The sequence below is a fragment of the Sorex araneus genome, chromosome X (genome assembly GCF_027595985.1).
Source record: "Sorex araneus isolate mSorAra2 chromosome X, mSorAra2.pri, whole genome shotgun sequence".
NCBI classification, from domain to species: domain Eukaryota; kingdom Metazoa; phylum Chordata; class Mammalia; order Eulipotyphla; family Soricidae; genus Sorex; species Sorex araneus.
Window position 1 is genome coordinate 172,239,459 of NC_073313.1, and position 27,815 is coordinate 172,267,273.

The following is a 27,815-nucleotide window of genomic DNA, read 5'->3' on the forward strand; positions in this document are numbered from 1 at the left end:
CACAGCGGGAAGGGCGTTTGCCTTGCACGCTGCCAACCTGGGTTCGATTCCTCCGTCCCCCTCGGAGAGCCCGGCAAGCTACTGAGAGTATCCCGCTTGCACGGCCGAGCCTGGCAAGCTACCTGTGGCATATTCAGTATGCCAAAAACAGTAACAAGTCTCACAATGGAGACATTACTGGTGCCTGCTCGAGCAAATCGACGAACAATGGGATTACAGTGCTACCTATGTATGAACCATTTCCCCAAAACGACAACCTTTGCTTGGTTTTTAATGTTACACTGTCTGTTGCACCATAAATGCTCAATAAATATCACTTGAAGAATGAGTGATATATGGCACCTTCAGGCTCTGAAATGCGGGGAAGTAATAGAAGTAGAAAAATCAACTTAGCATGCGGTTAAAAGACTGATGGTTAACAGAGTCCTGGACAACCTCTTTAATCTCATGTGGCTTTAACTGGAGGCAAGCCGGCATTCAGCTTTCTGTACCACTATTCCTTCCAACAAAAGCTTATCTGGTGAGATCTCAGTACACACTGTTGGTGTCTGTCCTCCAATACTCTTCAGTGCGAATGGATGGTCTCTCGGAGTATTGACCGAAGCTGGTTTCCCCTCAGTATTAAGGATATCTGCAAGCTCCTCATTCCAAGTAGATGACACCTCAGTCTTTCCTTGACTTTTGGCAATCCGCAGTTCCCCAAAGTCACCTCTTCCAGGGGCTTTAGCCCACTTCTAAAGATTATCTGACAAGTCAGATAATCTTAAATATTTAAGAAGTTTGCCTATCCACACTCTAGTGTTCTGTTTTGCACCGATCAGGTCGAGTTCCCCATGCTCTGCCATGGCTCTGTCATGGTGAGGTGAGCAGCCTGGAGCCCCGGCCCGGGAGCTGGGGCGGCTGCAGGGTGAGAGTATCAGCAAGGACAAGGTCAGCTGCTGCAGAAGACGGGAGCGCAAACAGCTTGCATCCACCCGCCAGGCCGCTAGGAAGTTGGGAAAGCTGATTCCCTTTAATAATTAAGCTGTTTTGAATTGAAGTTTAGGTTCTTGCACTATGACCTGACAAATCATTTATAAAAATCTCTTTTCCTCTTCTGTCTTTATAAAACCTGCTTTTAAAAGAAGTCGTGTTTCCTTCCATTTATAACAGCTAAATCTGAAGCTACTGCCCTTCATACAGCCTCTATACCCATTCTTATTTATTGACAGATTTCATACCTTTTTTGGGGGGTGGTTTTGTTTTTTTTGTTTCTGGTTTTTTGTTTTTGTTTTTGTTTTTGGTGGAGGGAGCACCCCTGGCAATGCTCAGGGCTTACTCCTGACTCTGCACTCATGAATTACTCCTAGTGGGGCACAAGGCACCATATGGGATGCAGAGGATAGAACCCAGGTTGGCAGCATGCTAGACAAATAATGCCCAACACGTTGTACTCTCTCTTCGGCTCTGGTTTTTTTTTTTTAAATAGGGTCCACCTCCAACTATTTAAAGGCCAGTAACACTGTGCCCTGCTCTCCTGGGGTGGAGTTGAGAGGATGGGGTATGTAGTTGGAGATCAAATTCAGGAACTCACAAATGCCTGGCATGTGCTCTATCACTTATTAGTTTTCTATTTTATGGAACCTACTGTCTTATCTCCTTTGATCACAGTTAAGCTTATCTGACTTAATTATTTCATTAAATGAATGAAAATAAGCTAGATTTATAGATCTGGGATATATATTTGCTAATGTTTGCTAGGATAGATATGCTTGTTAATAAGTACAGTGCTTTAATATTTTGCAGAAGTGCAGCATCACTGTATCACTGTCATCACTGTCATCTCATTGCTCATCGATTTGCTCGAGTGGGCACCAGTAACATCTCCATTGTGAGACTTGTTGTTACTGTTTTTGGCATATTGAATATGCCAGGCTCTGACGTTTGGGTGAGATACTCTCGGTAGCTTGCTGGGCTCTCCGAGAGGGGTGGAGGAATCGAACCCCGGTCGGCCGCATGTAAGGCAAATGCCCTACCCGTTGTGCTATTGATCCAGCCCGGAAATGCGGCATACAATTAGATATGTAATCAACATTAATACTGTTTTATAGTTTTGTTAAAAAAAATATAACCCAGTGTAAGAATCACAGTCTCAAATCAATTATCTAGATTAATCACCTTACAGACTTTTTTTTTTTTAAATCTAGAGCTTAAACAACTTTAGTTTTTAATATCACCATGTATGTCATTATAATTCTAGTATAGCCACGGAAAAAGTAATCAAAAAGTGGTTTTAAATGTGGATCTGAAGTATATTTTAAAAGTTTTAGGTATATATTTAGAGCTTGTTCTTAATTGGTACTTAAAACTATGAGAATGGATGATAGCTTTTAGAATTTAGGTGTAGCACAAAGAACATGACTAAAGTCATTAGTGGAAGGTAGGCAGAGGAGGAGACAGCAGAGAAACAGAAGCAGAGACAAGAGCAAGGAGAACAGCTTGCAGATGCAAGAGAGCTTTTCCAGAATGTGGTTGTTCTGTCCCAGTTACTCCAGAGAGGCCAAGCTAGATGTGAGTTGAAACTTGAAGCTGGAAATTTACTGTCTATACATACTTGCCATATATGAAAGTAAGAATAACTTTTTTAAAGGATTTTTTTTTTTTCTAATTTGGGGCTTGGGGAATTGGGCCACACTCTCTGGTGCTCAGGGGCTAATCTGGGCTCTCTGCACAGGACTGACTACTGATGGTTCCCAGGGGACCCTGTGTGGTGCTGGGGATCAAACTGAGGTCAGGTATATGATGACCTCTGTATCATATCTCTGGCTTCTTTCCCCCTCTCTAATTTTTGGGGTCTATACCCACATTGCTCAGGGCTTACTACTGACTCTGAGCCCAGGGATGTGCCTTGGCAGTGCCTGGGGCATCTTATGCGGTGCCAGAATAAAACAAGGCTGGCCACATGCAAGGCCCTACCTGGCTATACTATCTCTCTGACCCCAATATTATCAAGATGATTCACCTTCCTTATTTTGAACCTAGTTCTCAGCAGTTACTCCTTGAGGTCAAGGGAACTAGATGCAGTGACAGGGATGAAGCCAGGGTCACCAGTATAGACGGCAAGCGCATTAACCATTGCACTGTCTCTCAATTTTTTCTTTTATTTCTTCTCACACTGTAGTTCTATATATAATATAAAATATTTTATTATATAATATAAAATAAATTTAGAATTTTATACAAGATCAAGAAAGGTATGAATATTATATTAATTATTTTGTTGCTGGTGATGAAGCAAAGTAGTTTTTAATTGAAACTCATTTAAGTGTGAGTGGAGCGAAAGGGAGAAGTCTTTGTTTAAGAGAGAACACAGGCTTCCCCAGAGTGGAAATAAACAAGCAAAGGTACATAGAGACAAGCAAGCCAGATACATGTTCAGGGAGAACAGGGTCTTGAAAAGTGAAATTAAATCTTGTATTATTGATTGTGATGTGTTACTGTTCTTATATTACTTTGGAAAGTATTTCTAGACTTCATGCAAAAAAATGTAACTGTTGTCTTAAGATCAGGCACTATATGGGAGACCTGTAAGCAATAGGGAAGAAAGGAATCTCTTCACTTTTATGCCTCTTGAATCTTGACTGTATCTCCAATTCAAATAAACTACTGTTCAGGGGCTGGAGAGAGAATACAATGGGTAGGGCATTTACCTTGCATTCATCTGACCCAAATTTGATCCCCAGAGTCTCATTTAATCCCCCAAGCACCACCAGCAGTAATTTCTGATTACAGAGCCAGGAGTAACTCCTGAGTATTGCTGGATATGCCCCCCACCCCCCAAAAAAAATTAATGCTTAAACCTTTTAAAGGTTCATTTTATCATGTTGAACTTTTACATATATTGGATAAAGGCATTTTTAAGACATTGCTATGGTTAGAAAAGATGCTAAATTTTGGTTTTCTGAAACTATCATTTGATAATTTGGTCTACAGGGGATAGTTTTCAGAGTATATTAGAGTAACATTAAGTTAGCATTCGTCACATATGCCATAGTAAAGAGTAGGTTGTGATTCACTTTTGCTAATGGATAAATAACATGATTATCCAAAAGGTCAGTATTTTCCCTGAAGAAATTGCTGATTTTGAGTCTAAGCATGCATTAGTAATTAAGGAGATCCTGTTTTTAGCTCCTAATCCCAAATCCTGTAGGATTCAAAACATAATTAGAGAGCTTGTTTTATATGTGCTTAACTTATTAAATTCTTATTAAATTTTCAGTGAAATAAAAATAATTGCTTGCAGAGTTTTACTGTTTTCTTTTTACAGACATGCTTCATTCAAAATCAATAAGAGTGGTAATTTACAGAAAAAGTTCTTTTTAATATAAAGAAGTTGGAGAAAGTCTTCAAGTTAATTGTAAATGTTTGAGTCCTATCAGTCTTTCCTTTTGTTGTCACAGCCAGTGACATTCAGGGGCTACACCCTACCTTGCTCTAGGAGTGCCGAGGGACGTGATGGTGGGGATCAAACCCAACTCCTGCATACTTTTCCTGGCCCAAGTTCTTTGAGTCTTGTAGTAGAAATTTTACTGCTATTTAAAATGGTTCTTAGAAAAGTAAAATCCTGGGGGGCTGGAGTGATAGCACAGCGGGTAGGGCGTTTGCCTTGCACGCGGCCGACCCGGGTTCGATTCCCAGCATCCCATATGGTCCCCTGAGCACCGCCCGGGGTAATTCCTGAGTGCAGAGCCAGGAGTGACCCTTGTGCATCGCCAGGTGTGACCCAAAAAGCAAAAAAAAAAAAAGAAAGAAAAGTAAAATCCTGTTCAGTCATCACCCTTACAGAGAATGGTGAGCCATAGTTGTCCAGTATTTGGGAGCTATTCCAGTCTCTGCTCGGGGGAGGGCATTTTTCCAGTGGTTCTCAAAGGATCATATTGTGCTGACCAGCTGTAAGCAAAGCAAGTGTCTTAACCTCTGTAAGAGCTCTTCTGCACTAATTTTTCTCTTTTCTTGTCTCTCTTTTGTTTAATTTTGTTTGTTTTGTTTTGGGGTCATACCCAGTGATTCTCAGAGGTTATTCCTGGCTCTGTACTCAGGAATTACACCTGGTGGTGCTTGAGGGATCATATGAGAATGCCGGGGATTGAAACCCGGCGCACTGCATGTAAAGCAAAGTGCCCCCTGCTGTACTCTGGCCCCAGTGTTTCTTTTTTCTTTCTGTATGAGAATTTGGGTTAAAGTAGCAAACACTGAGCATGTGCAACAAAGATATGTCTGCTGCATACACTGACATATGCATAATTTGATATTGGAAGTAGGTGATTAAGGTAAAAATGTCAAGGTTTTGGGGAAACCTCAGTGAAATTAATGACTGCTTTTGATGTCTGCAGCTGAACAGAATAAATAATAATTCAAGCACTTACATTGATTTTTTTATAACAATGAAAAACTAAAGTGCTTATGCAATTCAGGATTGTATGACTATTAGTTCACCACCCCAGTTTTGACTAACATAATAGATATTCTTTGATCAGGGAAGTTATCTTTTTACTCTAAAGGTCCTATAATAGACATAATTCGATCTTGAAAATGTCCCAGTGGAGGAGGCTATTTTTTTTTTTTTTTTGCTTTTTGAGTCACACCTGGCGATGCACAGGGGCTACTCCTGGCTCTGCACTCAGGAATTACTCCTGGCGGTGCTCAGGGGACCATATGGGATGCTGGGATTCGAACCCGGGTCGGCCGCATGCAAGGCAAACGCCGTACCCGCTGTGGTATCGCTCCAGCCCCAGGAGGAGGCTATTTTTATTTTCATGGTTGACTGTGATTTTCCTAGTCTTTTGTTTGCAAAATAGACTTAAGGTTTAATTCAAATTTGTGTAAACCTCATATGAAGTGAGAAATTGTATTAACCATATTTTCCCTTTTTAAAAAATTAATAACACATTTAAAGTCATCCTTCATGCTTTTTCTCAACTCCTTGCCCATGCAGTTTACAGAATTTCCTCCACTGTTGCCCTATTTTTAATTCTTCATTAGTGGTTTTGCTACTTTATATCTATTACCTTCATTTTAATTAAATTTTTGTTTTTGTTTTGGGGCCACAGCCATTCGTGCTCAGGGATTACTTTTGGCTCTGTGCTCAGGAATTACTCCAGGCAGACTCAGTGACCATATGGGATGCCAGGGATCCAACCCAGTTTTGCTGCATGCCAGGCAAGCACCTGCCTGCTGTAATATTGCTCTAGCCTCTAATTTTATTTACATATATTATATACACATATATACACATATATGTAAATACATATACATAGATACATATATATATGTAGAGAGAGAGAGGGAGAGAGAGAGAGAGGAGCATAAGTAGTGCTCAGATGTTATGCATGGTTTTGTGCTTGGGAACCATGTGGTATCAGGGAGTGAAGTGAGGCCTCCTACATGCAGAGCATGTGCACCACCTGTTGACTATCTCTCTGGTCCTTTGTTTAGTTTTTGTGTTGGGGGCGGGGGGTGAGGAGGTGGGGAGGGCACATCTGATAGTCCTTGAGGTTGCTCCCAGAATTTCTCATGAGAGCATGCAGTGCTGGAAATTAAACTCAGTCTCCGGCCATAGCCACATGCATGTGGGTGAGATCCCTCTGCCCTGCACCTGTCACTGGGCCTCCAACTGTACCCCAACAATTCCTGTCATCCTGTCTCAGCTTTCCTAGTCTCTGGCTATGGCCACATACGTGTGGGTGAGATTCCCATGCTTAGCACCTTATCACTACCAAGGCCTCGAGCCCTGCCTGAACCTGAGCTTTCCTGGTTTTTAACCTGCCCCTGTCTGGACCTATGCAGCCTGCTGTACTGGACTATGTTTCTGGGCTCACAGCACTACCTGTTCTGGAGGTTCAAAAAAAGAGGAGAAAGCCCAGAGAATATGGTGCTCAGAGGGAGAGATCGAGAACCAGAGATGGGCTGGGGTTTCTTTTTCTTTGCTGTTGGTCCCACCCCCAGCCATCACACTATTCTGACTGGCTATCTGTCCTGTGGATGAGATTTAAAGTGACCTGGTGCCCCACACTTCTGAACCTGCTGTATCAGTTACAGTAGTGTTAATGTATATGCTTCAAACACTAAAAAATATTTTAAATTGTAGGCCCAGAGAGACAGCATAGAGATTAAAGCACTTGGTTTAATCGCTAACACCAGTTCAAATTTCTGGCTCCATGTATAGCCCCTCAAGTACTTGCAGGGATGACTCCTGAGCTCAGAGCCAAGAATATCCCCTGAGCACTGCCCAGTGTGATTTTAAAACCCACAATTACAACAACAATAAACTTTAGTGTAGTTTAGATGACATTATTATAGTAGTATTAATGTTTTTGGCACCACTAGAAGCAACCCCTGAGCAATGTGCTAGGAGTGTCACCTGAGTATTGCCAGGTGTGATCCCCAAACAACAATAAAAGAATAGAGAAAAGAAAATTTATCAACAAACTTTCAGAAACCAAAATTCAGTTGAAAAAAGGTGTAGCATATATAGTATACCATATATGCTAATATGTGTATCATGATAGTATGTGATTGATTTTTATCTTGTACTTAAGTACAACATTGGTGTATCTTATCTCTATGGAAGGGCATTTTAAAGGTTAGGAATAAGGAGAGAAGTCATTGATACAATCAGTTGCCATTTTACCCACATTTGAAGAGTCATGGTGGTGTTTTCTTTCTTTCTTTTTATTGAGTAACCATGAGGTACACAGTTACAAAGCTGTTCATGATCAGGTTTCAGTCATACAATGATCTCAAACCCATCCCTCCTGGGTGATATTTTCATGGGTGGGCAGTAGCTAGCATTCCATCTGAAACTTTAATACTCCCTTGGCAACTGGAAAGTCTTAGAAAATCAGCACTGACCTGTGTTCTCAGAAACACCTCACTGTGGCTTAATCCTAAAGTATTAAGTTAAAGGTAAAACATCCTTAAGCTATTTTATGGTTTTCTGTTTAACCAAAACTTTTGCAGTGGTCAGCTCTGAGACAATTAAAAAATTAATTTGCTTTCCATTTTAATTTTTTTCAGGTGTATGGTGGCTGATGAAGTAAGTATCTTTATGATTTGTTTATACTTACATTAATTTTCATAAAACTCAACAACCAATTTTTAGTAGCTACAATTTTATTATGTACTTTGTATTTCTATGTAAGATCTTATATGGGGAGAAAGAAGAGACAGGTAGGAAGGCAAGAAGGTGAAGAGGGTCTAAGTCAAAATGAATGCATGCGTACATATGTATGTGCATGCTTACATCTGTAACACATTAATATTAACAATAGTGATCCAGAAATTTATATTATTTATCCATTGAAACATGCATATGATTTGAAATGCAGCCACAAATGGAACAACTCTTTCTAGTTCTCATAATGCTCTTGGCTTTAAAGCTAAACTTTTAATTTTTCTTTAATCTTACTATTATTACTATAGGTATGAAATATAATGCTAAATCAGTATTTTATGATCATTAAACATCTTGATAGAGTTAAGTAGCATGTGTTTTTATATCCATATGTGTGTATTCTTACTGGGCTATATCAGGTGCCACAGATCAAACCCAGGTCCAGCAAGTGCTATACTATTTTTCTGGCTTCCTCATGAATGGGGAATGCCTCAACTTTGCTGTAAAAAAAACTAGAGAAATAAGGAGTATGAGATACAGGACTAACTCTCAGCCTGTAATAGCCTCTGTTACTGGTTAGTTGAAATGGTATTCTTATGTAATCTTCCATCTGTGTGCATGAGAATTAAAGTTTAATAAACTTGAAGTGTTGAAGTGGAAAGAACTTGTATATATGTAAATTACATGAACTCGGGTTTGACCTTCATTCTGTTTCCTTGCTCTCTTCTTGCTCTTATTACAAAGTGGTAGTGAAGTCAAAGGAGGGAATGTGTTTTATTATTTGGAAGTCAACCACTCTTTGATTTTTACATTAAAAATTTTTGATATGATTAATATTTGACTCATCAAATAGCTAGAAGCCTTTGGAGAACAGTTTTACATCTCTGTTATTGAACCTGCTTCTTTGAGCTGCTTTAATACTCACTTGGAGTATTGTGTAATTTAGTTGTCTCTTGATCTTTCCTCTCTGGCTTTAGAAACAAATGACTTTTTTTACTGATATTACTTCTCCTTCTTCTAGCACTTTTCCACTATTATCTTTTTAGTTTTATTCATTCTTTTTTGGAATTATATAATCTTCATACTCTATGTGTGATAATCAGTAATTTTAAATTTGAATGATGATTTTAATTCCGTTTCTAGATATATAATGATTTGTTTGTATTTAAATGGTAAAATTGTATTTCCAATAATCAACAAAGGTACAGCTTTCAATAAAATTCACTCTGTGGGAAAAAAAAAAGGGTGGAGTGTTGGGAGAGAGAAGTGTTGAGGTCCTTAGGATTAAAAGGTGAGAGCGCTGGTGATAGATGCAGTGTTTAAATGAATGCATGAGAAACCATTATTAATGGTATTAGAACACAGAATCTCAATTTAAAAATTAAAATTTAAATAAAAATTAAAATGTATAAGTTTAATTAATAAAAAATAATAAAAGTAAAAAATAACTATTTAATCCCCATTCAATATATTAAATGTTTGGTTTAATATAATTAATTGTTGTTTAAAAATAATTAATGAGAACACAGAAACTCTTGTGACTTTGTATTCCGTAAATAATGGAATACAAACCACAGTCTGTAGTCAGGTTATTGTACTAGTTTCTCAATTTCTTAAAAATTTGTTTATTTATTTTTGATTGAAGAAATATGTTTTGAGTGCACATCAACACTTGAAAATCAACAGGTGCATATTTACTTTCAGCACCAAAATACCATTTTAAACGGGTTATAAACTGGTTGCTTTTAGTAACAATTTTTTTTTTTTGGTATATTTTTTTTTCTTTTTTTTTTTTTTAAATTTATTTATTTTTAATTAGAGAATCACCGTGAGGGTACAGTTACAGATTTATACACTTTTGTGCTTATACTTCCCTCATACAAAGTTTGGAACCCATCCCTTCACCAGTGCCCATTCTCCACCACCCGTAAACCCAGTGTCCCTCCCACCCTCCCCAATCCCATCTCCCCCCCACCCCACCCTGCCACTGTGGCAAGGCATTCCCTTCTGTTTTCTCTCTCTAATTAGCTGTTGTGGTTTGCAATAAAGGTGTTGAGTGGCCGCTGTGCTCAGTCTCTAGCCCTCATTCAGCCCGCAACTCCCTTCCCCCACATGGCCTTCGACTACAATGTAGTTGGTGATCGCTTCTCTGAGTTGACCTTTCCCCGGAACGTGAGGCCAGCCTCGAAGCCATGGAGTCAACCTCCTGGTACTTATTTCTACAGTTCTTGGGTGTTAGTCTCCCACTCTGTTATTCTATATACCATAGATGAGTGCAATCTTTCTATGTAGTAACAATTTTTTAACATTGTTACTGTTACATTGTTCCATTGAAAAATTTTGAAAATTTTTTTTTTTTTTTTTTTTTTTTTTTTTTTTTGCTTTTTGGGTCACACCCAGAGATGCTCAGGGGTTACTCCTGGCTTTGCACTCAGGAATTACTCCTGGCAGTGCTTGGGGGACCATATGGGATGCCGGGGATCGAACCCGGGTCGGCCGCGTGCAAGGCAAACGCCCTACCCGCTATGCTATCACTCCGGCCCCAAATTTTGAAAATTATTATGCAAAAGTTTATATTTTTTATTAACTTTTTTTTTAATGAATCATCGTGAGGTTCAGTTATAGACTTACAAACCACCAATGTTCTCAGTATCCCTCCCGTCACTGCCACCTGTCCCCCTGCCCTGCCTCCGTGGCAGACATATTCCCTCTTACTCTCTCTCTTTTGGGTGTTATGGTTGCAAAAACTTTTTTTTTTTTTTTGCTTTTTTTGGGTCACACCTGGCAATGCTCAGGGGTTACTCCTGCCTCTACACTCAGGAATTACTCCTAGCGGTGCTTGGGGCACCATATGGAATGCTGGGGATTGAACCTGGGTTAGTTGCATGCAAGGCAAATGCCCTCCCCACTGTAATATCGCTCTGGCCCCAGCAAAAGCTTATTTTAATCATGAAAAAAATAGTTTCCCAGTAATACAAACCTGGTTATAATATATGTGAAAAAAATTAATTGATACATTTTTTACCTTATTTGTCAAGCATAGAAAAGTTACTATTCTTTGTAGAAACAGCATTTAGGAAATTTTCATGATGTTAAAGTATTACTTAAGTGAGTGAAGTTAGGAATTAGAAATCGTGCTTTGCATGCAGGAGGTCTGGTTTCAATCCCCAGCACTGCCAGGTCACCTGAGCACTCTCAGAATGGTGTTGCTTGGCGTGACTTTGTGGACATTTGGGGGACATATGAATAGATAAATACTTGGAGCAGAGATCCACTAGTCACCATTATGAAAGCTTTTCTTTTGGTCTAGATGCTTCTCTAAAAGAGAAGTTTGAAGGGGAGAGATTTTGGAACCTGTTTGAAGCTGGTAGAAGTATTTCTGCAGGACGCCAAGTCAAATTTTGAAAGACTTGTCAGTTTCTCTACAAACAGAAATGTGTAGGTGTTAGGAAATACTAAAGAACCCCTCTGGAAAGTTGCTTCTGTTCAGAAGACCTTAAAAATGATACTATAATATAAACTCTGCTAGCATTTACTTTGTAGGTTTTAGAGCTAAGAAGTTAAACTAGACAGAAGAACTTTACTTTTCCTTTTGTATAAAGTCATTTTATTTGACAAGGTAAGCTGAATGGATAATTTTTTCCCCATTTGTTTCTACTCAGTTTTCTTTTACTGGGCTCAAGTTGAATTTGACACTTTCTCCTTTGAGCTCTTACTGTTTCTGAATCATAATCTCCTTTTGTTGTTATCCTTGCTGGTTAAATGAAGGAATTAATTAAGTAATTAATGCAACACATACATCAGTTAAGTAGATTGCCCTGAGAATATGGAACTTGTTCTAGGAGCTGATACTTGACCTGAAATAATTCAGCTCCCAAGTCTGTCAATGACTATTCTATATGAAGTCTCAAGATACCATAATTTCTATATTTTGAGATAGAATTTTGAGGATGGAAGAATCTCTAAGACACTTGGACTCAAAGTAAGCTAAATGTTAGGATGAAGTTGATGGTATCAAAATTTTATACTGATGAAATTATCAGAATCCTTTCAATCAGTACTGTTTTCCTGCTTCCTTCTTTTCCTCATCTCTAAGGCTAGCTTGATCAGATTTGTATGTTTTAATTTTTTATTTATTTATTTTCTATTATTTAAATTTATTTATTTTTTAATTAGTGAGTCGCATTGAGGGTACAGTTACAGATTCACACATTTTCATGCTTGTTGTTCCCTCATGCAATGTTTGAGAGCCCATCCCTCCACCACTGTCCATTTTCCCCCACCAATGAACCCAGTATCCCTCCCATCCCCCCAGTCCCATCCCCCTCACCCCACCCCACCTCTGTGGCGGGGCATTCCAATTTGATATCTCTCTTTCCTTTTGGGTGTTGTGGTTTGCAGTAGGGGTATTTAGTGGTCATCCTATTCAGTCTCCAGTCTACTTTCAGCATGCATCTCCCTTCCCACGCAGGATCTCCAATCACATATTACTTGGTGTTCCCTTCTCTATCTGGGATATCTTTTTGGGTCACACCCAGTGATGCTCAGGGGTTACTCCTGGCTTTTTACTCAGGAATTACTCCTGGCGGTGCTTGGGGGACCATATGGGATGCCGGGGATCGAACCCGGGTCGGCCTCGTGCAAGGCAAACGCCCTACCCGCTGTGCTATCGCTCCGGCCCCCCAAGAATTCTTAATTTATTGTAATGGTTGTGTTTTAATGTTTTTAATATTGTTAACATATATTGCATTTATATTCTAGCATAATTTTAATATATAACCTTATTATGATGTAGTATTAACTATGAATTTAATTAACTATTTACTCTAATTTTAATGCCACTTATATTTCTATAAAATATTATCAAATAAACATCACATGTAAGCACTTGAACTCTTGGGGCTAGAGACATAATAGATAAGACATAATAAGGGGTAAGAGATAGTACAAGGGGTATCAAACTCATGGCCTCAGTCGTTTGTACTGCAGTCATGGAAAGACTTCCCATCCTTCTATGAGGAGTTTTTTTTTTTTTCCTTTTTGGGTCACACCCAGTGATGCACAGGGGTTACTCCTGGCTCATACACTCAGGAATTACTCCTGGCAGTGCTCGGGGACCACCATATGGGATGCTGGGAATTGAACCTGGGTTGGCCATGTTCAAGGCAAATGCTTTAACCGCTATGCTATTGCTCCAGCAATAAGGAGTAATTTTAAGATTTTCTTTTTCAGTGCTGTAAATTGAACCTAAGGCCTCACACATGTGAAACATATGCTTTACTCTCAACCCAACATTTATATTTATTCTAAATCGAATTAGAATTATTTATTAGTTTGTATTATATAACAGATGAACTATGTTCTTCAAAGTTCAGATATATTGCATTTTCTCTAGCTAACTGGTTGCATCAAACCAAAGTCAGTTTTTTGTTTTGACATGGATAATTTTTAACAAATGAAGACTGACTAGCATATAGTGCCTTTCTCATAAGTTTGATTGATCCCATTTCTTTCAGTGGATTAAAATTGAATTCTTTAAGTAACAATTGGAAGATGACACTTCCATATATAAATTCATTTACGGAATTTGGAGGCATTATTAGTTCTAGTAGAAGAAAAAGGGAGAAAAAAATAAAGGGAATGCTACATGTTAATATATTTAGTAATATTAAGAAAACAATGGGCATCCCTGTCCAATAAACATGTCAAAAACCAAATATATTTCACTTTGCCATAATACTTCTCAGGGGTTCATGTGACATTGTATCAAAGAAATAATCTATACCTGTGTCTAATACAAAAGCAAACTATAGAACTGCTCTAGAGATGAAAACTACATAATTTGGATCCAGGAAAACTTATCTTGATTTTTCATGTTGCTTTTTTAGGTCAAATGATGATCTCAGTCAATGTTCTCTAAACACATAAAAAAAAATTTAAATTAAGATACTGTGATTTACAAAGCTGTTTATAATAGAATTGTTTCAGGCATGTACTTTTGCAACACCAATCCCGTACTGGTGTCCCCAGGGCCTCTGCCATCCCCCAGCCTGGCCCCTTGGCAGATATATAACATTTATTTTTCGAATTGTAAGTATATTTAAAATAATAGGAAGTTTCATCTTTTCTTTCAGTAGTCCTATTTTTTTGTTTGTTTTTTATTACTGATACCGATTTAAACAGCACTTCTTGTTTTGATGACTTTTTTTTTCTTTTGTTTTCAAACCTGGCAATGCACAGGGGTTACTCCTGGGTTAGCACTCAGAAATTACTCCTGGTGATGCTTGGGGGACCATATGGGATGCTGGGAATCGAACCCGAGTTGGCCGCATGCAAGGCAAATGCCCTACCTGCTGTACTATCGCTCCAATCCCAGCAGTTCTTATTTTGGTGTGACATTTCAAACTTTGATTTTGCAGCGTTGTTTGGTTCACCTACATGGTTTTGCCTTAGCACATGATGCTTCTGCCTGGTCTCAGGTTGTTGGCCTTCCTTTTCTTTAAAACATGAGGTTTGAAAGTCATTGCAGTTCTTTTTTTCAATCAATAGTGACTTTTTGGCAACTCAGAGAACATATGCTTAGTATCTTCTTATATCTTTTTGTTGTTGTTTTTGTTTGGGAGTGTCACACCCGGTGGTGCACAGAACTTATTCCTGGCACTGCACTCAGGGATCACTCCTGGTAGGCTTGGAGGGGCGAGGGAGTGCCAGGGAGCCAACCCAAGCTGGCCACATCCAAGCACACTATTGCTGTACTATCACATTGGCCCTGGTCTTCTTTTTCATTTTATGTAAGCATTGCTGTGATTTGGGGTGTTGGGTCACACCCAGCCATACCCAGGGCTTCTGGCTCTGTGCCACTTTTGACAATGCTCAGGAGATCATATTCGCTCTCGGGGATTGCACCCTTGGTCAGCAGATGTAAGGAGAGCTCCCTCCCAAGTGTACTGTAGGATGACATTACTTTGTCCTTTCCCTCCTTGCCACAAGTAGCTTGTCCCGGTTTTACCCAGAGTTTAGGCTTACCCCAGTCTCACCCATCAAGGTGTTCCCGAATCTCTCCCATCCCTTTGTTTAGCTATAATCACTTCTCCATGCTCTCTTCCCCAAAAGAGTTAATCTGAGGCTTTCCCTTAATCTGACTGCTAATTTGCAAGGTCAGACCTTCCTAGGATACTGAATTTATATTATAAGTTAATATTGCCTTTCTCTTCTTCTTGTGCCTTTTGAATAATTTACTTTAAAGCAATGACTGTTTTGTATGGACACAAGAAGACAATATTATGTTTTTATAACTTGGGAATTAATTGGCCTCGAATATTCCCTCCCGGGCCTCTGCTTTCTCCACTTAAGCCTCAATTGCCCTCAGTTCCTAGCACCCCAAAGTAGGGTCCCCGACGTGGGACAGGAAGGATCCAGGGCAAGCGGTGAGTTATGTGCTACCCTGGCATCGAGATGGGCCTGGCCAGAGTGCCTAATTCTTAACTATAAGTTAAGAGCTTGATCATAGACAAATGCTGTCATGATCCAGTAGTAATTATGAGACTGGGACCCTGCCAGGGATAGGAAAGACTGATCTGGCCTGAGCACTGTAGTCTGAGATTGAGATGGCCCCAGGAGAGCAATTCTATAAGCTTTAATGCATCTCTTATTGTGTCCATACAAAATAATTAATATTATGAATTCTTATATGTTTGCTGGCTGAGGAGAAGAGAAACACATTCATGGGACTCCGCCCTTGGGTGGATCCTCTTGCTGAAAGAGAATTAAGTCCTAGGAGAAGCATCCCCTAAGGAAAAGGAACCTTACCCTATTGATGGTGACCACACCTACGTGTAGGCCCCAACCCCCTGATGCTGTGGAGATTTAACTAGGCTGTAAGAGTGGGTTGGGGGGCCAGATCCAAGAGCCAGATCCACGGGGCAGATCCACGGGGAGAGATCCAGGAGAGCGGGAGAGAAGCGGAGGGAGAGAATGAAATAAACGGATCGAGCAACAAGTTTGGCCTTCTTCCTTCTTCCTTCCGTCGCCTGCCCTCGACTGACGGCACACACAGCGGTTCCGGGGCACCGGACGCGGGTGGTGAGACAGAGCCGCCCGGAGAGCCCGCGAGTGCACGCGCCCCCTCGGCGCTCTTTAGTTTTTTACAGTGTACTATCTGGCTCTGAAGTAAATTTTTTCTTCAAAAAAATTATTTTGAGGTTTCTTTTTCACTTCCTTTATAATATATGTATTGTTCCAATTTTAGTATATAATATATGTAAGACCCATTTTCAAAGGGTCACAGTTCTAAATCTGAATAGTGAATATCTAACATTATTTAATCAGCACTTAAAAATTACTATATTGAGGTTTCATATTCTTTCTAATGGTTCTAAAATAATTTGTCAGCATGCGATATGACAGATTAATCATGTACTTGTTCAGTTAAAAGTGTTCTAATAATTTCCAAAACTAAACTTTCTCTTAAGCTGTTGGTTTGCTTTTGATTGATTTGCATTTGATTCCTTATCTTAATAGCAGAATTTTTCTCTTGTCACAGATAAGTGGTGGCCTTATTTTCTTTTCTTCCAGCACAGTTTTATGTCAGACAACAAAAAAATATTGTTTCAATATACTGATTTGAATTTTAGCAGATTATTCTTAATTCTGATGTTGTCTTCAACTTAAATTATAGTGTTGCCATTTTTAAAAAAGGGCTTAAACCACCAGGCTGTAATTATTTACAATGCCGAGCAAGGGATTTTTTCATCTTATCTTTTGTAAAATTTCTAGCTCAATTGGCCCATGATCATTAGCAGGAATAATAGTTTGTCAAGTGTTCAGTCCCTATTCTTTGTTTCTTGGCCCTTGTTTTCAGATACTTTGGAAAAGCTGCTTTGTCTGAATTTGTGATCAGTATATTTAGTGTTATTGTGTCACATAAATAATTCTGTCTTTTTAGTACATTTTTCCTTCCTTTATGAAATAAAAGATTGTTTTATTTTTGTTTGATTTTTCTGTATTTATTGTAACTAGAATTTAGTGATAAAAGTTACTCTTTCTATTATTAACCATTTTTAATTAGTGCTTAATTTAGGGTGGGGTGCTGGGGCTCTTACATGCAGAGCATGAAATTGGTCATGCTAATTGAGCTAACCCAGACATTTTAGTTTTGATCATAACAAAGTATTTGATTACCAAAAATAAGAGATAGTCAAAGCAATATAAAAATTAGGTTCACTTTCAGAGCCATTTTGGGTGGAGGCTGTGGACAGTGTTGGTATATTCCCTGTGGTACTAGTGGTCACTCCTGGATCTGTTCTGCGGATTGCTTCCAGTGATGCTCGGGGACCTTGTGGTGCTGGGGATTGAGCGCATGCAAGACAAGTGCCTTAACCCTGTACCCTTTTTAGCCCCCAGGGTTGTAATTAAACTTCTGAAATTGTGATCTTCTTTGTTTTTCTTTCTTTCTTTCTTTCTTTTTTTTGCTTTTTGGGTCACACCTGGTGATGCACAGGGGCCAGTCCTGGCTCTGCACTCAGGAACCACTCCTGGCGGTGCTCAGGGGACGTATGGGATGCTGGGATTTGAACCCGGGTTGGCCGCGTGGGCTGTGCTATCACTCCAGCCCCTGTGATCTTATTTTTAACTTGTGAGTTTATCTAAATACTATGCAAATTTTCAGTCTAAGTAAAGTTATTCTTTTATTTTTTTAAAAAAATTTATTAGTGAATCACCGCGAGGTACAGTTACAGACTTACAAACTTTTGTGCTTGCATTTCAGTCACACAATGGTCGAGTACCCATCCCTCCACCAGTGCCCATTCTCCTCTACCAATGGTCCCAGTATCCCACCCCTTTTAAAGGTGTTCTATATATTATAAAACACAATAGAAATCACTAGTTTGGTTTCAGTCTTTTTTTGTGTGATTCTTGGTATTGAAGCACTTTTTAGCTTTATACCTAGCCAAAAAAATTCGCTGTTCTTATTCCACTTTGGAATTTAATTGTAGGTCTATTAAAGAACAAGAATTACCTAAAACTAATAAGATCAAAATTCATATCCTGGGGTGCTGGAGAGATAGTACTGCAGAGAATTACACATGGCCAACCTGAGTTTTGTCCCTGACACCCATGTGGTCCCCTGAGCCCCACTTCAAATGATCCCTGAGCATACCTGTATTGGCTTCCCTCCCCCAAAACCTGAGCCCACAAAAAAGAATTAAATACTGAAAATATTCAATCTCTCTCTCTCTCCCTCTCTCTCTCTCTCTCTCTTCCTTCTGCAGAGGAAATGGCAAAACACTTTGGTAAAACACTCTTAAGATTTTCTTCTACATAGTTTAATTCTTAGAGTAGTTGTTGAAATGCATCCCGTGAGCAATTTACATGAGAAGAATAACTCTATGGTTCTTATTTTTAAAATTCAGTTCTATTGATTTTGAATTGAGGAGTTGGAACCCTGAAGCCAGAATTTTTAAGTAGTATAGAAATTATTTATAAGTATAGTATCAAAGGATTGAACTAGGCATTTTTTCTTTTATTTCTTTTTCAACATGTATAGTTATGTCCTTTGTAATATGTTGGGCTATTATTTTCAAGAAATCACAATGGCAATAATACATGTAGAGAAATTGAATAGAATCTTGATACAATTTTACAAAACATGAAAAATACAAAGAATATGTGGAAAATGGGGAAATCTATGAACTGTGGAACATTACTAATCTTTATTATACATCATAATCTTTTATTTACATTTACTTAAGGAGTGATACTGTTTAGTGCTACAGTGCTACTGTTTAAATGAATACTGCATATATATTTGAGCATTTCACATAGTAGTTTAAGCATCAGTCAAAAAATATTTAACTCACTCAAAAATCGTACAGTGTGTAGGGTGCTTGCCTTGCACATAGCCTAACCACTCTAGTTCCATCCCCAGGCTGTGTGGTTCCCTGAACTTCCCTATGTGTGATCCCTGAGTGCAGAACCAGAAGCAAAACCTAAGCATTTCTGGTATGCCTATAACCCCCATTTCCCCCTCCCCCAAAACTGAATAAATTAGAAGAATCGTATTGACTTTACTCAGTGGTTCTTCACATCAATCTAGCAAAGATATAAAAATCTGAGGCATGGCCTAAGGAGATTTATAGTCCTATGGAAGCAGGAACAAGGAAGTTATGCTAACAAAAAAGCTCATTGATCCCAGCAAGTTCACTTCCCTTGGGTGATGGCAAAGGACCTTTGGATAGATTACCTAACCTGTGCTGACCAAATGATTCCTGATTAATTCTTTTAAAAAAATTTTTTTTAATGGAATCACCATGAGATATAGTTACAAAGCTTTCATGTTTGAATTTCAGTCATGCAATGATTAAACACCCATCCCTCCACAAGTACACATTTTCTACCACCAATATCCCCTTTATCCCCCCTCTCCATCCCAACCCTCCCCATGCCTCTATGGCAGACAGTTTCCCCGATACTCTTTCTTTACATTTGGGCATTATGGTTTGCAATACAGATGCTGAGAGACTATCATGTTTGGTCCTTTATCTACTTCCAGCCCACATCCGAATCCCTAATGATCCCTACAACCACTGCCATTGACTTAATAATCCCTTCTGTATTCCAGCTACCTTTTCCCCAGCTCATGAGGCAGACTTCCAACCATGGATATCCTTGGGTATCAGTCGCATATTATGTTATTTTATATTCCACAAATGAGTGTAATCATTCTGTGTCTGTGCCTCTCTTTCTGAGCCATTGCACTTAGCATGATACTCATCACATTCTTCAAAGAAATAGACAAAACACTCCCCAAATCAATATGAAACAATAAACCCCCACGAATAGCTAAAACAATGCTTGGGAAGAAGATGGGTGGCATCACCTTCCCCAACTTCAAACTGTAGTTTGAAATTATTGTAATTATTACAAAGCAGTAGTAATTAAAACAGTATGGTATTGGACTAGAAACAGACCCACATACCAATGGAACAGAGCTGAATATACTGTCATAGACTTTCAAATATATGATCACTTAATCTTTGATAAAGGAGCAAGAAATGTGAAGTGGAACAAGGAAAGCCTCTTCAACAAGTGGTGCTGGGAAAACTGAACAGCTACCTGCGAAAAAATGAACTCTGACCTCTGTCTAATGCCAGGCACAAAAGTCAGATCAGTAAGTGGATTAAAGACCTCAATTTCAGACTTGCATCTATAAGGTACATGGAAGAAAATGTAGGCAGAACCCTCCATGACTTTGAAGCTAAAAGAATCTTTAAGGATTAAACAGCACTGACCAACCAAGTGGAAACAAACATAAACAAATGGGACTACATTAGACTAAGAAGCTTCTGTACCTCAAAAGAAACAGTGACCAAAATACAGAGAGAGCCCACAGAATGGGAAAGAATATTTATACAATACTCATCTGATAAGGTGTTAATATATAAAGATATATTACATAAAAAATATAGGATATACAAGACACTAGTAGAATTGTACAAGAAAAAACCTCCAACCTCATCAAAAAGTGGGAAGAAGAAATGAACACAAGTTTCCCCAAAAAAGAAATATAAATGGCCAAAAGGTACATGAAAAAATGCTCTACATCACTAATCATCAGGGAGATGCAAATCAAAACAACAATGAGATAACATCTCACACCACAGAGACTGGCACACATCAAAAAGAACAAGAACAACCAATGCTGGTGAGGATGTGGGGAGAAAGGGACTCTCTTTTATTGTTGGTGGAAATGCTTACTGGTCCAGCCTTTTTGGATTAATTCTTTTAGGATTCAGTTTTTACAAGAGGCTGAAATTATAATTGTCTCTCAACTGGTGAAGGCTTAGCATTTGTGACTCTATAAGGCCTCTCATCTTTTTTTTTAAAAAAAATCTCACTTTTATTATGTCTTGTGACAATAGAAGGTTATCTACGAGTGGCAGGGAAGAAAATCGTTTTCTGAAATGAAACAAAAATAACCAGTGTAGGGCTAAGATGAAAGATAAATTAAGAGAGAAATAAGCAATTTATACATATATCTCATGTATACAGGGAAGCAGCTATCCTAGAAAAGTCAGCTCCCTGACAACTGCTTTGTGTGCAGGAGGCCCCCTTTCAATCCCTAGCCTTGTGTAGTCCCACAGGCATTGTGGGAAATAGCACTCAAGCATTGCCAGGTGTGACCCCAAAAACTAAAAATCGAAAGAAAAAGAAGTAAACTCCTTGAGTTGACCCAAACCACACCCCTGTACAAGTTAGCATAGTAACAATTCACTAGAGAAGAGAGGCTTTATTATACAGAAAACAACTTTCTTAAATTGGAAAGTTTTTCTACAATCGCTTGTCTAGAGCAAGTTTTAGAGAGTGGGTATGTGGGGATCTGGTTTTTTTCCCTGTGTAGACGGTGATGTCATTGCACTCATTCAGTAGTTTTTTAAAAAGGAAATTTCATAAGTACTTATATGGAGGTGTGCAGTACACATATACAGTTGAGAAACATATGACGGACACACATTGCTTTCTCTGGCCAGTCTCTTTTAGCTTTCTATGCTTTGGAGCCTGTCAGGCCAGCAGTTCAATGCAAGACTAGAGGATAGGTGCTGCTTGGACCCTGAGGTGCCTGGGATTGCATGGGTGACCAGGAGGTGCTCAGGGCTCCAGGGCTGCACCTGGCCAAAGATTTCCAGGTAATCTCATTTATGTAAAAATATAAAGTAAGAGCAAGGGATCAGGCAGTTCTCAATGGAAACAAACCCTGAGATATTGCATACAGAACAGTTAACTGAAGCTGCAAAGGGCTGGGGAGAAGGGGGAGAGAGACCTTGGGTCAGGGTGGAGGATGATTGGTTCTCTAGTAGTGGAGAGGGTAAAGTAGCATTGAAAATAGGAAGCAATAATATGGGGAAAATAAATCATTACTAGGCAAAACAACAGCCACCTAAAACTGAAACTGTGTGGCAGAATTATTATTACTTATGTGTTCTTATTTTGTGGGACAAGAGATTTAGAGATCTAAATTTATTTTCCTAAATAAAAGTGATTTATTTTGAAAACATTGACTAAATATTTTTTGAAGTTGACATATTCTATTCAGATTTTCTTGTGTAACTATGTGCTGTATGGAATCAAAACTTTTATTCTTAATAGATGATTTAACCTTAATTGTGATGAAAAACATGGGATGATTCCACTTTTAACAAATTCTGTCATAGAGAGAACAAAGGGCTTTGAACCACCTACTGAGTGTAGTTATTTATATATACCTAAATTTCCTGAGTGTGTTTTTGCTTTTATAATTGACTAGTATGCTATTAAAATTCTTCACAAAATACTGACATCTTAGTACATGCTTTATTTCCGGGGAAGAAAATGGTTCCAGATTGTTATTTTCCCTATCTCTTACATTTTAGCTATAACTCATCTATCCTGTGCTGTATATCGTCTTTTATCTTAGTGGGAGCATAAAATTACAGTTAAATAGTTTCATTTTCTAATTTGGAATTATTTTTTTTTTAGTTTGTCCCATCAGACTTATTTTATTGAGTCATGCTTCCAGAAAGTAACAATCAATAACAGATACCAAGAACTAAAGTTAGTAGTAACTGACTGCTTTACTTTGTGTTGGTAAGAACCTAATTTTCAGAAATCACCTTTACTCAGCTGCATAATCTTCCAATTAAAGAGATGCTAAATAGAGGCTTGAGATTGTAACCTGGAAAGATAATCCAATAAAAACTGACTAGGGGAAAAAAAAACTGACTAGGGAATTAAAAAAATTTTTTTTGGTAACTTCTCTAATGGCATAGGATATTATCTTCAGGCATACAGATTTGGAAATTTATTCTTTCCGGTGGATCCAAATTGATCAGATTATCAAATTCAAATGAACAAAGCTCAAGGGAAGATTTTCATTTAAATAGCACTGCTCTTCCAGGAGTATTCCTCCACAGTTGGGAGCCTGCCTCATGAGCTGGGGGAGAAGGCAGCTGGAATACAGAAGGGATCACTAAGTCAATGATGGTTGAAGGGATTGTTAGGGATGGGAGATGTGTGCCGAAAATAGACAAAGGGCCAAACATGATAGTCTCTCAGTATCTATATTCTAAACCATAATACCCTAAAGTAGAGCAAGAGTATGGGGAAAATTGTCTGCCATAGAGGCAGGGGGAGGATTGGGCTGGGGATGGAGGGATACTGGGGACATTGATGGTGGAAAATGTGTACTGGTGGAGGGATGGGTGTTTGATCATGGTATGACTGAAACTCAAATATGAAAGCTTTGTGACTGTATCTCACAGTGATTCAATTAAAAGTAAATGAAAAAAAATGACACTGTCCTTTTTTAACATCTGCTGAGAAATGGCTCTCTCTTTGTTGTGGTCTCCTAAAAAGTTTACATAGACTCTTACACTCAAAAATGGTTCTGGTGTTAAGAAATATTATGCCAAATGTTTGTCTATAGGACAGTTTATTTCATGATAAGAGTTTCTGGAGTGTAGAGGGCAGGCCCTAAAGCAGGTATGAAAATGACTTGAGAGGACAAGGTAAGGATATTGGCATGTTTTTTTGTTGGATTTATAAGGTCGAACTATAAACAGTTTTTGGTGTGTAGGCCTGGCTTGCATGCTTTACAGTTTTGTCTGATACCATAGGAAGTAGCACCCATGATTTTTTTGTTTGTTTTTAACCACTTTGTCCTGCTTTATTTCTCCAGGTACATCTCCCCCGCCCCCAATGGTTTATTTTATACTAAGTACACCCTTCCCTTAACTAAAGTAATCATTCCATTAATTATACTTAAAACTTCTTATTTCTTTTTTGAGAGTGTCTTTTCCACTAGTATAGGGGGCCTGAAGACCCTCTTGGTGATACTCAGCCATGCATTGGTCCTGTTTGATCTTTGGGCTTGACAGTATGGTGCTGTTTTATTGCAGATGTTTCGGGGATCATTCAGGCCCTGGATCTCAGGCATGCTTCAGCTTTTGGAGATTTCTTCTCAACGCCAACACTTCTTGCTTAATTAATAGTTAATATTTTAACTCTAATAATTTTTTAAGCTATAAGGAAAGCATGTAATAACATTACTGGGAACAGTAGGGAAGTATTTTTCCCCAAGCAACATGAAGTAACATATTTGTAGTTCACCAGATTGACTTTTTCATAATCATTTCTTTTTAAAGAAGTAAACCACCTGCTTCTATGAGAGCTTTTAAAATATATGCGTCAAACTCTTATGACATGGAAAACAATGTCTAAGAAATGAGAGGAAGACCAAAAATTTCAACATATGAACCTCAAGTCATTGGCCATCTTTTACTTACACTGCACATTCTTGGGTTCAGACTGAGAAATTCAAATTGATCAGAGCTTTTAAGCATTCCTTAGGGCAAAGGAGATAGATGCAAATTGAGCCTTCCTGAAATAGAAGATTCTTGGTAAATATATGACTAGGATTATAGTGACCCCAAGGGGAAAGCCTCCTATATTAAAGGCTTCTCCCTGGAATTAAGGGTAAAATTGCAGAGATGTGGGCCGGAAAGAAAGTATAAGGGTTAAGGCACTTGCCTGGTCTGAGGCTATTGCCGTGAGACTGATTTAAGTCCCAGCATTGGATATAGTCCCTTAAGCCCCACTATGTATAGCCCTTAAGCCCTGCCACCCCCTACAGCATCCCTCCCCCAAATAAAACCAACAACAAAACTTCAGAGATGTTGAGGGGAAGCAGCAACACAACATAAGACCAGGTGAAGGTCTGTGTTAAATGTCTCCTGGGACCAACTTGATTCTTCTCTGTAATCAAATTTAGTTTCTGCTTTCTGGACAGAGGAAACATTCCAGTCATTATACCATATATTGGTTCATAATTGCTCTTTGGTTTGGGCTTACAAAACAATGTAAAAATTTATTTTAACTAGGGTTATGTTTACTGCTATCAGGTTAAATCTTAAATTTGGCTGTGTATGCTAAAAGTTGGGTTGTATGATTGTTGTTCCTAGGAAAGAGATAGTGAAGGTTAAGTTGTTAATTGATATATTTTATAATAAAATATATAAACTCTGTGTTCATGCATATTCATGTTGACTCCTGAATTCCCTTGTGTGCTATCAAGAATTGCCTTAACTTCAATTCTATTGCTAAAATATTGGGTAGACAAGAATAGTAGAAATAAGTACCAGGAGGTTGACTCCATGGCTTGGAGGCTGGTCTCTCATTCTGGGCAACTCAGAGAAGGGAACACCAAGTAAAATGTGGTCGGAGGTCATGCGGGGGGGTGGGGGGGTGACGCGTGCCGAATGTAGACTTGAGACTGAACACAATGGCCACTCAACACCTTTATTGCAAACCACAACACCTAATCAGAGAGAGAGAATGAAAGGGAATACCCTGCCATAGTGGCAGTTTGGGGTGGGGGGAGACGGGACTGGGGAGGGTGGGAGGGACGCTGGGTTTACTGGTGGTGGAGAATGGGCACTGGTGAAGGGATGGGTTCTCGAACTTTGTATGGGGGAAACATGAGCACAAAAATGTATAAATCTATAACTGTACCCTCACGGTGATTCACTAATTAAAAATAAAAAAAATTAAAAATAAAATAAAAATAAAATATTGGGTAGAAAACAGTTTTTGTCTTCAAATGGATCGTATTTCAATACTAAAAGTTTTTAGACAGCTTAGAATCTATAGGTACATGCATCAGTACTTTGAAATGATATTTCTTATATTATTGCTCCTGTATTGAAAGTATTATGGTTGTTTTGCTTCTTTTTTTTTAAACAAAAAAGCTGCAGATATCCTTTTTGTCCCTAGACCTTGCTTGTTTTAGAGAATTTGAAGGAGCTTTATTTTTATTCAGTGATTTATTTATTCATGCAAGCAACTAATACTGACTACTTGCTGTTCACAAGTCAAAAAATCTCTACATATTTTCCTTTAATAGCCTTTATTCCAATAACAAAAAAGTTTCCTAAACAATCTGTACTAGTTCCCCCCCCCCCATGTTTTTTAAATTAAATGTAGCATTATTGGATTAGTCTGTGATTACATATATTGTTAAAAATAGTACTTTAAAAATTACAAAGCAAGGTTTTCTTAATGAAAACTTGGCTAACAGTGTAAAACTGAATTTTTCTATTCTCTTCAGCAATTATGAATGCATTCTAATGAGTTGTTTTACGTTCCTGTGTCTTTTTATTTTTTTGAATAAACTTCTGTGAACAATCTGTAATTTATTATTTATTTATGATTTGGGACCACACCCATCAGGGCTCAGGAATTATTCTGGACTCCGTTCTTGAGAGTTATTCCTGGAGGTACTTCGGGGACCACGTTTTCCTGGAGATCAAACCCAGGGCTCCAGCGTAGCAGGCATGTCCTCCAGCCTTTTGAGCTATCTTCCTGGCCCATTGCATGTAGTTTAGCTTTTCTTATCCTCACAATTCATTATAGCAACTCTTCTCTTTTCCCCAAGTAAACTTTTGCTGATCCTTTCCTTAGATTCCTAGCTCTTGATCTTCTTTCTGTCCCTGTTGTCCTGCCCTTTTCCAGAATAACATAAACATGGAATCATAAGGACTTTGGAGAGAGACCTCTGAGATTAAGGTGCTTTCCTTGTATATGGCCAATCCTGGGTTGATCCTTGGAACCCCATATGGTGCCCAGAGACTGCCAGGAGTGATCTTTAAGCATAGAACCAGGAATAAGCCCTGAGCACTGCCAAGTGTCACTCAAACCCAAACAAAAAATTTTTTAAGCTAAAATACTGTTTTACTTAAAAATATTTCATAAGATTTTTAATCAGATTTTAAAAGCTTCCTATGCACGCTTTTGTTTTTCATAAATACTCATTGTGATTTTTTATCTTTTTTTTTAAGTTTTTTTTAAATTGAATCACAGTGAGATACAGTTACAAAGTTTTCATGATTGAGTTTCAGTCATACAATAATTGAACACCCATCCCTCCACCAGTGTATATTTTCCATCACTAATGTCCCTAGTATCCCTCCCACCATCCCCATTCCACCCCATCCCCTGCCTCTATGGCAGGAAATTTTCATCTTACTCTCTCTCTACTTTTGGGTATTATGGTTTACAATACACGTACTGAAAGGCCATCATGTTTGGTCCTCTATCTACTTTCAGCACACATCTCCCATCCCAAGCAGTCCCTCCAAGCATCATTGACTTAGTGGTCCCTTCTCTATTCCAGCTCCCTTCTCCCCCAGCATTTGAGGCAGGCTTCCAACCGTGGAGTAATCTTCCTGGCCCTGTCTCTACTGTCCTTGGGTGTTATTCTCATTATGTTATTTTATATTCCACAAAGAGTGCAGTCATTCTATGTCTTCCCTCTTTTTCTCACTCATTTCACTTAGCATGATACTCTCCATGTCCATCCACTTATAAGCAAATTTCATGACTTTATCTTTCCTAACAGCTGCATAGTATTCCATCGTGTCGATATACCATAGTTTCTTTAGCCAGTTGTCTGTTCTCAGGTACTTGGGTCCAAACAAAACTTTTTAATGGAATCATATTATATGCAGCTTTTGAGTCCAACTTTTTTCACTTAGCAAGCTACTTTTGTGTTTCACTTGTATTGTGTATAGAGAACGTTTCCTTCTTTTCATTACCGAACATTTGTCATTTTTTGGATAAGACACAGTTTTTT

The 27,815-nt window shown here is 38.6% G+C and overlaps 1 protein-coding gene across 1 annotated transcript in view; it reads left to right on the top strand.

Moving 5' to 3' along the window:
• ZRANB3 (zinc finger RANBP2-type containing 3) overlaps positions 1 to 27,815 on the top strand; it is a 200,159-nt gene that overhangs the window by 42,799 nt on the left and 129,545 nt on the right. Inside the window, exon 3 of the mRNA XM_055122825.1 lies at positions 8,056 to 8,074. Within this exon, the coding sequence (XP_054978800.1) occupies positions 8,056 to 8,074 (19 nt within the window). The remainder of the gene's footprint in view (positions 1 to 8,055; positions 8,075 to 27,815) is intronic.